Source organism: Ixodes scapularis, unplaced genomic scaffold, assembly GCF_016920785.2.
Source record: "Ixodes scapularis isolate PalLabHiFi unplaced genomic scaffold, ASM1692078v2 PGA_scaffold43__4_contigs__length_2004386, whole genome shotgun sequence".
Taxonomy (NCBI): Eukaryota; Metazoa; Arthropoda; class Arachnida; order Ixodida; family Ixodidae; genus Ixodes; species Ixodes scapularis.
Genome location: NW_024609872.1, coordinates 843,116 through 855,339, shown reverse-complemented (window position 1 = coordinate 855,339; position 12,224 = coordinate 843,116). Strand labels below are relative to the sequence as shown.

Genomic DNA, 12,224 nt, shown 5'->3' with positions numbered 1-12,224 from the left:
CACGCCGCCCACCACGACCTGAAGTCGACCACGTCGTCGGTCTAAAGCTGTACTACGCTTGATAGGACTGTGGAACTTATGTGTGCCAAAAGACTCCGTAGTTTGCCGTTTCTTTTTATGTGCTTTGTTTTGTTTTGCGTTGCATCGGGGCGAAGCACTTTTTAAAGGGGGGAGTAATGCCGCGCGCGCAGCTGGCCAAGTAGGCAGCGCGCGCGTGGCTTAACAGTTATCGCGCCCGCCTCCCACGCGAAAAGCCAGGGTTCGTTTCCTGGGAGCGGCGCATCTTTTTGTTTATTCCTGTAGACTAGTATTGTGGTAAATTCGAGAACCGTCTTGGCTGATTCGAGGTTAGAATGTTCTACGCGCCGAACCTTTTACGCCGAATGCTCCAGAAGCCCACGCATGTACAAAAGCGGCTCCGCGTGGCAAGCCGGAGTCAGTTTCGCCTCAGCGTTCGATCGCGGTGCTTCGTCGCCTTCAACGCCTGCGATGCTCTGTTGTTATCTTTCTTTGTCCTTTTATTTTTGGGCACAAGTTAGTCCCATTAAACGTTCAGTTTACTCAGTCCTTCGCCGCCTCGTCACTTGTCATCCCTGACAATATTAACATTTTTGAAAGGAAGTAGTCAGCGCAATTTTGTGTAGTTAGGTAAGAGATAAAAAAAGTGTATTCCTATAACTTTCGTTATATATTATTTACACCAACTAAAAGCATTTCAAATAAAGAATTATTAATATTTGCATAAGAAATATTATAATTGCTAGGCTAAAACTTTCAACGTAATAATATTGCTGACAGCTCAATCTTTCTATGGTACTGTAACCGAATGTATTTTCGCGGTTCGATATATGATGAATTTTTAAAACTCTAGATGCCGGAATATTTAGCTGACAAAACTTTTGAGATTCTCAGTGATATGCACTGCTTTTTTTTAACCATGGAAAGACGTATTTGTGTAATAAATGTTACTCAATATGTTTTAGTTGTGAATTTCACGAATATTTTGACCTCGCCATTATTAGGCCGTTTATATTACTTAAATTGTTTTGAAATTTATAGATAAACGACAATTAAATTTATGATGTAAACCTTACAATGACCTCCTTAAAGGGATACTGAACCGAAATTTGGATTTTATAAAATAAGGTGGCAGAAGCGTTGAACGGGACGCTACGAACCCCAAAACATCGCTCGCACATCGATATCTCAAACGCATGGCCGTACTTTTGGAAAAGAAGAGCGCGATCAAGTGAGGTCTTTAACGTCATTGTCCTCCAGGAGAGTGAGAATGAGGGGAAGCGGCCTCGCTTCTCTCCTCCTCGCTTCGGTTCATCAGCTCGACCAACACCTCCTAGAAATCAAGCCGTAGCGCTCCCAGTGGTTACGTCACAAAGTCCGAGAAGGAAGGCCATGGCGCAACTACGTGAGAAAATCTCTTATTGACGCGCACGAACACCACCGGCGCGGTGGTGTTCGTGCGCGTTTATACGACATTAATATACGTTTCAAAAGCGCAGTCTTGCACAATTTATTATATATATAATATAAACGTAATATACAACGCGTTACTAAGGTTTTAAGTACCAAATTTATATTTATGATTATCCCCGTAACCGCGGGACTACGAACAGCCTTGCAGCTCCCCACACTTTTCGAAGGTTTTGAATGAACTGGCTCCGATGCACATCTTCCCTCTAACGGGCTCTGATTCTGGTAAATTTACGTTATGTGTGGGCTGCTGACTGTCTGAAAAGGAACGCTGAGACATTTCAGAAAGGAAGGGAACCGAAAAGAAATCCAGTTATCGCTGCAGGCAGCGCACACGAACAAGAGATGGGTCGACAACGTTAAGCCTCTCGTCCTTCTGCCGGTGCTCTCGTGGTGGTGCTTTTGAGACTTGTTTTTTTCCCGTTTTTTTCTTATGTCATCGCAGTCTCGTGTAGTTTTTTTTTGTGTTCGCTTGATACTACCGCGTTTACGTGGATTCACGGAACAAGTCCCGCTGCGGTTTGAGCGACGTGTGTGGCAACTAGTCAACGATGACACTGGTCGATGACCTCTCTCTCGACAGAGAGAGACTTCTTGAAGTTCGTGTTCAAATGTTTGCGTCACGGATATTGTAGGACATATGAATACAATCGACAGGTGACAATCAACTTATTTACGGGCTTTCTTGGTCATGTAAGACTCAAGTAAAATGATGCAGTCGATTTTTTTTTTAAATCTTGTGATACAATAGAATTTTACTCTTTGTCGTTCGTCATTTGTAAATATGTGAGGTAATATTATATATAGTTTTTACTGGAAGGTAAATAACAAGTTTGGGTGAGTATTGAAAGTGCATGGTTTCTGCTTATGTTTATTTATACTAATGCTATTTTATTGCCTTTGCCGAGTTTATACTAGAATCTTAACTTGATTAAGGGAATAGTATTATTGTATACAAAATAGGTTATATTTTGTTCTTAGGCAGCTCGAGCTCATAGGGAGAAGTAAATTAGTTGACTGTAAATAGTAGGTTTAGTACCCCTGCCACAAGGAAAAGTTACTATATTTTCATTAAATGATGTGGGATCGAGTTAATCAGCTCGCTGTCTTGAGTGATTATGCGAGCGTCAAGCTGATTTGTCAACCCCACATTGTCATTCGATCGAAGTTACATTATTTTAATTCAGTGACGGCACGCGATAACATCGCTTACATGATCGTAAGTGACACTTGTCGAGCCGTGTTTGTGTTGACTACGTCTACCTGATTTTTAGCTGTGATATGTTGCTGTGTCCAAGCACTGCGTGTCTCACCATTTTGTCAAAGTATTTCTGTATAAAATATGCATTCCTACAGCAATTATTGCGTGACTCAATGTTTTCGACTTAAAACAATTACATTTTTCTATAGACGTCTTATATGCATACCTCGTGCCATTTCGTACCGATTATTTAGCGGTGTAATGGCTTGCTTGTGTAATAAAATGTTTTCTAGTCCCCTTGCTGTATGCAGCTTTCATTTTAGCTAATATAAGAGACGCGTATGTGACTAAAAGCGCGTTACGACGGTCGATCCATGCGCGTTGCCTTCGCTTCGACGCGCTCCCCCGATGGCCTTCCTTTGCGACGTCACGAGAAGATCGCTACGGCCTTATTTTTAGGAAATGTTGGCTTGACGGAACGTGGCGAGGAGGAGAGGGAATGGGAATCGTAAAGTCGCATGCCTCGTTGGCCGTATTCAATCGCGCACTTATTTTCCAAAATACGACGATCCATTCGAGATATTGCTGTATGAGTTTACCATTTTTGACCACCTGAGACTGGGTGGAAGAAACACGACGACGTCTCTGTATGAGTGATGTTTTTGGGTTTTACAGCGTGCCGCCTATCCGTCCAGCCTTGTTTTGTGAGCTCGAAATTTCGGTTCAGTATCCCTTTAAACGCCATCTTTTTATGTTATGCATTCCATGATTGATCTAATGACCGTACCTCTACAGGCATTTCTATAAAAGAAGCTGAATTTGTCCACCAGCCTAATTCTTGTTACCGCCTGAAGATAACATCAAAAGACCGGGGTATGTAAAGCTTTCAGTTTCCTATTTTAACATTTCTCTAAGCCTAGTAATAAAACTTAGACCTTAATATCAAGCGTATTTTTGCCTCCCAAACAAACGATTATGTAAGTAAATATATAAATTTGCAATACAGAGCTGGGTTTTAACTGCGCGTTTTATGTTGCTTAAAAAAACATACAATATTACACAGTCTTTTTTTCTCTAGAATGCGTTCGACAATCGCGACACGCCCGTTTTTAAAGAAAAAAGGGCACATTCGAATCTTTCATTACGTTTTGAATAGAAAAACAGGTTGCGCATCATCATAGCTTGGGGTGTCTCAGCACTTTGAGGGCGCGCAGATTGACTCATCATAAAATTGGAGCAGAGAGTCCTCTTTAGCTTCCCTTACATACTTCTTTTAATAGGACGAGATAGTAGATAAAACGTTCGTGGTAGCTACTTTCTCGCCTAAAAAAACCAGAATTCTTTAATGTTCTGCAATTTTCTTTGTATAGCTCAGTTCGGTTCGACTTCCTAAAAAACTCTGATACGTCTGCGTTCGTGCAAAACGCTAGGGAGAGCCAATCCCTGCAATCTACAAAGGGAGCTCGCCGAGTGACGAGGCTGGAAATATGTTCAGCTTTAGAAAAATACCCCGCGTTGTTGTATTAGGCACGACCTTTCACGTAGTTACACCACCCTCAGTGTCACAAAAGTCCAAGTGGTTGTTTCATGTTCTTCATATTTTGAGACTCAGCATTCTCCGAGCTCCTTGCTTACGCATGTGCTTTGGTGAAAGGTAGAATGATTAATTATTTTAGAGCGAAAAAAAATGGTATTTTTTTATTCATGTAACTGTTTAGAAATTCTTGCCCGTCTTTCCACCTATTACGTTTTTTCCCGATTTACATGAACCGACGATAGCCATTCACTACACAAATATTATGATTTCGATGTATTACCTGAGACTTCTTCTTCACCAAAACGAATGTTTGCATTTTTAAGTGCTTACGGTCATTGACACTTTAAGCAATGCGTAGCGTAGCGAGTCCCTGGCATCTCATTATTTTTACGCAGTCAATTATAATGTGGCGTTCGGAGATAACAGGGGCGAAACCACATACCTAAAATTTGTGGACTCCAAGATTAAAAAATTTTACGTATACGTATAACGACGTCAGTATCATTTTCCCGTTTTATGAGCAAGCGAATTCGACATTTTGTATGCTCCCACTCGAGCCCATTTTTAATGTCCTCCTCTTTTTATAGCAAGACCCATTAAGGGTTTCCTTTAAAAAGCGCCGAAGCACGATCAAAAGCGACACGGGGAAACAATAGGCCGAGCTCGGCGTTCTTGAGCGGTCACTGAATAACTAAATAGGCTACATATTAATACGAGCTGAAAAGCCTCGCATTGCAAGCTGTTATATGGTAGTGTTTGGAGTTTCCAAATTTAGAGGACATTCTCATCATGTAATATCTCCATTCTCAAAAGTATATACGTCAATATCTGGGACATTGCCAATGACATTCACCTTATACTGAGCTTCATGAACGAAATTTCTTGCTCGCTTTAATTTCTAAAAATACTTTCGACGACACTCTGGTGCGGTATCAGTCTGAGTATGAAGATTTGTATAAAATTGGGCCGCGGTTTACTCACCTCTAAGTGAATCATCATGCTCTGCGATTTTGTTTCCTCTTGTGCTCCTTTTTTTTTTGCTTGCTTTTCGTGTCATTATATTACAAGCGCTTTGTACGGAATATAGCCAGACTTTGCTAAATAGTTTTTGAAGCCAGACACTAATGCAAGCCGCTAAATTTGAATCAACACCTGCAATTGTATACTGTGACGATGAAGACGACGCTGCGGCACTGGTGCGGACTACGATCGCGCGCTAGGCCAGAGCGCACGGCCCTGCCTCCTTAGATCATTCGGCTTCACTATGTGAACATGTCTTTGTCTCCTCACACCAGCCCCGCGTCTCCGAAATCCTTGGTTGAGATACGGGGTAACGATTATCCCGTTCACCACCATCGACCTTGACGCCATCTGTGGAAGCGCTCCGCAGCATCGGAAAGATCTCCAGCTCACAGCCCCGCCACACAGTCCCAGCCCCAATGATGCAATGAAGACTGAACGTATGAAGAACTGGCAGACCTAAGCGATGAAGAATTACGATTGTAACATGATAACTTGGGATGGGATTGCGAGACGATGGTTGTAACGACTGAGACTTTCGGAGAATTGACGATGCCCTGCCTCGTCTCCAGCCCAAACTTGTGACGGCACGACGGACGTTCCCCAGCCCGGACAGTGTCGGCGGGGGGCTGTGACTGGTGCTGAGGTCGGTAATGCTGCTAGAGCGCCTTCTGGCCATGGAGCCGCGACAGGTTCCCGTATTTCGAGGCAGGCAGCAGTGCTTCGTCCATCTTTGTTGTGTTTGAGTGAATGTTTTCCTCGCATTTTTTTTATTCATCGGCCGAGTCGTCCTCTTCAAACAGAGGTATAATGCGACGATGAAGACGACGACGCTGTGGCAGTGTTGCGCACAACCATCGCGCTACTATCTGCCGCCATTAAATTAGTCGGCTTCATTATGTGAACATGTCCTCGTCTTTTCCTGCCGGCCCCGCATCTCCGTAACAATACACTATATTAACCGCTTCACAGAGCGTTCGCGCCACCCCAGACCGATACGACAGTGAAGAAAAATGATTCAGGGTCTCCTATATTTACCTTGTGTTTTGGTGGGTGTCAGGCGACTCTTGGTTCCTTAGCGAAGAATTGCGTAAGAGCTACTTTCCAGAAATGTCCCAGTGTCATGCTTTTTTTGAGCGCAGCTCTTAGGCGCCCGTTTCCGGCTTGAGCGGCGTCGCCGTCGCTGTCGGCGGAACCGCGCGGTGCATTATGGGACGCGAGACGTCACTGATGACGTCATCAGTGACGTCATCGGCAGCGGCAGTGACGTCACTGATGACGTCACCGGCATCCGCATCGTCATCGTCCCTGATGACGTCACCAGTGACGTCACCGATGACGTCATCGGCATCCGCATCGTCATCGTCATCGTCACCGATAACGTCATCAGAGACGTCACTGATGACGTCATCGGTATCCGCATCGTCATCGACATCGTCACTGATGACGTCATCGGCATCCGCATCGTCATCGTCATCGTCACTGATGATGTCATCAGTGACGTCACTGATGACGTCATCGGAATCCGCGTCTTAATCGTCATCGTCCCTGATGACGTCATCAGTGACGTTTCAGAAGATGTAATCGGCATCCGCATCGTCATCGTCACTGATGACGTCATCAGTGATGTCACTGATGATGTCATCAGCATCAGCATTGTCATCGTCACTGATGACGTCACTAGTGACAATGACGTCTTCGTCCTCGTCGCTTGACCTCATAAGGGTCACGTGACCCCGGTGACCTCACGTGACACCCGTGAGGTCACGTGACCCTCGTTAGGTGACGGCGACGCCGCTCGGAGGGAGGAGTAGTGGACAGGATGAGGAGGTGAGGAGGAGGGATGAAGGATATACCTTCCCCTCGGTACCCTCCCCCTCCTCCTCCTCAAGAGCTGCGCTCTAATTCGGCGTTACAGGAAGTTGCAAACGCCTTTCATTTTTTCCTTATTTGTTTTGCGTGTTCGCCGCGGAGAGGGCAGAGATAAAGTCCTGGTGCCTGACAAAGCCTCTGCCCCCTAAAGTTAAGCAGCTCAAAGTAGTTGCATAATACCATATTCTACAAAACACTATACAATTAAAATAAAACAAGAACAAGTCAAAGAAGCAAGGGAAAATACACACCACATTAATTTGGTAAAAAACACTATAAACGTCAGTAATTGTTGATCGTGAAAAACCGAAAACAATAACAGTAAAAACAAACAAAAAACTAGAATGCAACTATATGCACATCCAACATATCAGCATCAGCAGCAAGTTCAAATACAATGAAAACATATATTTATGGAATTAACTACACTTAGTGATTATGTTCTTGGTGAAATACACTATCCAAATGAAAATGCGATTTCATTGCCAACCGAGAAATTTCTACAACCCCTTTTAAAACTAGGGAACGTGTTGTCAAAGTTAGTGTTCAGGAACGTTCTATTTAGACTTTTAGTTGTTTGAAAAATAAAGTTTGTAGAGCATAGTTGATTCTTATGGCCGGCGTCCTTCGCTTTGGATTTCTAGTCGGATATGCACCTAGGCTGCTCGCTGGTGTGATGTAAAGTCTATTTTTATGTATTGACTAGTAAACGTTTGAAGTAATATATTCGTTTTGTATTAATCATATTATATTTGATGAAGAGGAGTGGTGTTCTGAAATTGCTATAATCTAAAATTTTCACACAACCGTATGATCTTTTTTGCAAACGGTAAATTTTATTATAATTCGCCTCTGTCGTCGTTCCCAAGACCAGTACACCATAACTAATTTTGGAGTAGAATGAGGAATAATATAGTGTGTGTTTTTACCAGGTCGGTATCAAATTTTGTATTTTATAAATGCATCCTGTCAACCGGAATAAATCAGCCTTTAGTTTGTTTAGACGACACTGTTATAATAGGTCCTCATCAAACCAGACGCCCAAAGCTTTTTGTTCTGCCACCTGCTTCCATGTTGTGCCCTCCTATAGTACGTTATTTAAACTGTAGGCTTGCTTTTTTGCTGGTTTAAAAATGATATGCTTATTATTAATTGTATTTTTTTGTAGACGATTTATTTGCAACCATTTTGATAAATTCTAAAGGTATTCATTAGCTAAGTTCTCGACGCACTTTTTCGTCTCCACCAGCAAAGAGCATATTTGTGTCTTCTGCGTACAATATTGGTTAAGGGAAACCTGGTACTGCCATAATGTCATTAATGTACACGCGAAATAATAGAGCGCCTAAACAGGAGCCTTAAGGAACACCATGTCGTATTTTCACTTTATTAGATAAATGGTCATTTGTAGATGCATATTGATAATGATCTGAAAGATAGATTTTAATTATTCTTAGCGCAACTTCTCTTAGACCGTAAACTTCAAGTTTTTCAGTATAATATCGTGTTGCACGGTATGAAACGCTTTTTGTAAGTCCAAAAATACTCCAAGAGTGAATAATATAATTTGTATTAAACATTTTCAACAATTTTTTTTCCTTTATATCAATTAGTGCTTGTTCCGCAGACCTATCCTTCTGAAAACCGTATGGAGCCTGCGTTATTATTTGGTTCTTCTAAAAAAAAACAAAAAAAAAACACAAAAAAACAAACACAAAAAAAAAAAAACGCGTTACTCACTCATTGATAATGCGCTCACAAATCTTTGAGAATACTGGAAGAACCGAGATCGGCCTATAATTATAAATATTGACCTCTCTTCCTCCCTTATAAACAGGGATACTTTGGCTATTTTTAATTCTTCGGGAAATTCACCACATTCAAGCATTATATTTATTATAATTAGGGCTTTGTGTTTTCGGATAAATCCGAAAAACTCCGAAAAACACCCGCCGTAAAATTTTGGTCAATTCGGATTTATCCGATAAACTCCGAATGTTTATCTGCCAATGCCACCCCCCCCCCCCCCTCCCCGGCAAAGAAAAAAAAAATTAAAAAAGTAAAAGTCTTTTTTTTTTTTTTTTTTTACTGTTTGATTAGCACGGAGTCATTGGTCCTGGGAAAATGCCTCCATAATTATATTTGAAATCTCAGACCGTTGTCAAAAGGGGTCTTGCCGCTTGTATCGTCGAGGTTGATTCAGGGCAACAGGTCATTGTATATTGGGGTCGCGAAAAAAAGCCACTCTTTTGGTTTCCAGTTTGAGCCATGTGATTTATGATTTAGAGAAAGTAGAAGGTATGTTTTTGCAACAGTGAAATCTATGGCCCTTAGAGGTTGTATTAAATAGAGAAAAGGGACAGTTTAAACTCTCTATTACCTCCTTAACCACTCCACCTCGCGCGGCCGCGGGCTAGATTGATGAAATAGGATGGGATGACTACGAGCTTCGTAACGATAGCCCCCGGGAGTTTATTGACTTTAAGATATCGACGTTTATCGAAGCAACACTTGTGTGCATTTTTTGTGTCGTGGGACGAATTAATATTGCCAATGATAATGGCACGAACGTCAAATTCAACTGAAGAAATTTTAATCGATACAAGCGCGTTTTATCTTTTATCTGGCATGCATTAATTTAGATCCGGTTTTTATTTACATATTTATTTTCAATACGAAACACTGCCAAATTGAACTCCGAATTTCGGAGAATTGGGAATCAAACAAATATAAACTCCGATAAACTCCGAATCTTCGGCAAAAAATAAACTCCGAAAAACACCCTCCGAATTTGACGAAAAATAAACTCCGGAAACACGGAGCCCTAATTATAGTGGACGAAATGGGACTTATAATGCCCGCGGTCTGCTTTATAGGTAAAGATTTAATTCTCATCATCTCTAGCGGCAGAATCATTTTTTAAAATTTTCTAATTATGCTTTAAACTTCATGTTACGTAGTTGAAATTAGCATGAAAGACTGCTGCTAATTCATCATGGATACACTGCTATCTTCGCAGACACTTTTCCTCGTGAACAGGCCTACGTCAATGAAATGCCGATCCATTTCGTCTGTCGTTCTTTTCCAGATATATTTATATTGTCTGTTAAGATTTCCTTCAACTTATATCGTGTTTACCATCTATTGGTAAAATCATTTACGGTGTCTCATACCTTCCTACTATTTTTGTGATCATGCAGAAACTTATTTTCATAATAATCGCACTTCGCGCTCTTCAGATCGGAGTTCGGTTTGTTTCTAGACCTTTTGAATCCAGTTAAAAGACAGGTAACGCGACTTATTATCACATTGTTACAGGCGCACTGATGGACGCTGTCACGTAATTATCTGCATGACGGTCACCCGATAGCGTGTCTATGTTCTCATCTCCGAGAATAATAAATTGCACCCGATGATGCATAATGTGTTTTCAAGAAATTGCATGAATTCAGACACATGGCCAAAGGGTGGTCTGTACGAGGCAGCAACTACAGGATTCGATGTTCTAATGAATAATCTTTTGACATTTTCTTCCATTCTTGTTAGGTGATTCATAACTTGAGACTGTAGGTTATTCTTGAGATAAAGGGCTGTACCACGGCCCCTTTTTTCTTCTCTGCTCAGATGTTCGCACTTATAACCCTGTAGGTACGGTGGCGTGTCTTCTTTAGATAACTAGGTTTCAGTGAGTGTTATGGCTTCTAATTTTGCGTGTAAAAACATTTATGGTCCATCTACCTTATTTTTTATGCTTCTTGTATTTAAATCTATAGATGTCAACTGTCTTTTACCTTTTTTATTTTTTTTTCAATAAATGCCTGAAAATCATAATAGTTACAATCAGGTTGAGTGTCCTCGATCACAATGGGTTGGCGTGTATCCCATTGCTGTAGTCATCTTATTTAGTTTGTTATTTTTTCAACGTCAGCCAGGTTAGAAATCCTTAGAACATTTGCTTGCTCATCCTTTCCCGCAAAGACTTTCCCACCCGAGGACCACATAAACTTCCGGCCATCCGTTTTTGTCTTGGCTACAGCGGCACCCACAAGTTTTTTGTTTGAACTCGTTAGATGTTCGTTGACGTTAACAGGGCCACTGATCCTACCATAGTCAAGATTTTCAGATGTCATCCTTTTCTTTTTGGCTTTCCGAAGAATTTTATCTCGTTTCGTGCGTTGCACGAAGCTAACAATTATGTTCTTTTCAGAGGGCTTGAAGGTGGGGACGCGGTGACATACGTCAATATCCCAGTCAAGGATCGGCTCGTTCAGGAGACTCCCAATTATTTTAACAACGTCGCATGCGTCACTTTCATCTGGCATTCCTTTTATTTCGAGGGTATTACATCTTTGATATTGCTCAAGTTCTTCAATTTTTTTTTTGTTTAGCCTTCGGTTCTCGACGGTTAGTTCTTCGTTGCTTTTTTTTCCGTTAATTTTCGAACATCTGTTTGGAGTTCTTTCCTCTCATTTTTAATTTTGTTGGCTCCATCACAAGTGTCGTTAGAAAACTTCACACTGCCTTTAGATTTTTGAGTTTAGCCCTCAGTTTGCGTCTTAAACTTTCAATGGCTTTCGCAATGTCTTTCGTTTCTTTACTCATTATAGATCAGGAATTAATGAAGCGACACCCGACGGCACGGAACTTTGTCAATCTCACAAAGAAAGCTTCAATATACTAAGGGTTGTTGCTGTGCTCGGACGTAGTGCACAGATGCTTTACTGAGTTTAATCAGAAATACGTGGTTTTCAACTGCGGAAAAACAGATGATTAGATTTTGGTTTGGTGCGCACCGCTGCCGGACTGAGGTCTGGGTTGCTGTGCAGGCTTCCTTTGTAGAGTTTAGCCATCAGAGGCGCGCTGGTTTTGTCCCGTTCAGGCACGCGGTGTTGTCGGCGTTGAACGATGACAGGCGATGTTTGGCGAAAGCAATCCTCGCGTGCCAAGGATACTGCAGAAATACAGATGGTTAGATGTTGCTTCGGTGCGCACTGCTGACGAACTGAGGTATGGAATGTTGAGCAGGCTTCCTTTGTAGGATTTAGCCTTTAGTGGCTCGCTGGTCTTGTCCCGTCCAGGCACGTGGTGTTATCGGCGTTGAACGAC

The 12,224-nt window shown here is 41.9% G+C and overlaps 1 protein-coding gene across 1 annotated transcript in view; it reads left to right on the top strand.

The window, feature by feature from the left end:
* LOC120838490 overlaps positions 1-12,224 on the top strand; it is a 117,258-nt gene that overhangs the window by 12,275 nt on the left and 92,759 nt on the right. The window contains exon 4 of the mRNA XM_040208426.1: positions 3,485-3,562. Coding sequence (XP_040064360.1) covers positions 3,485-3,562 — 78 coding nt within the window. The remainder of the gene's footprint in view (positions 1-3,484; positions 3,563-12,224) is intronic.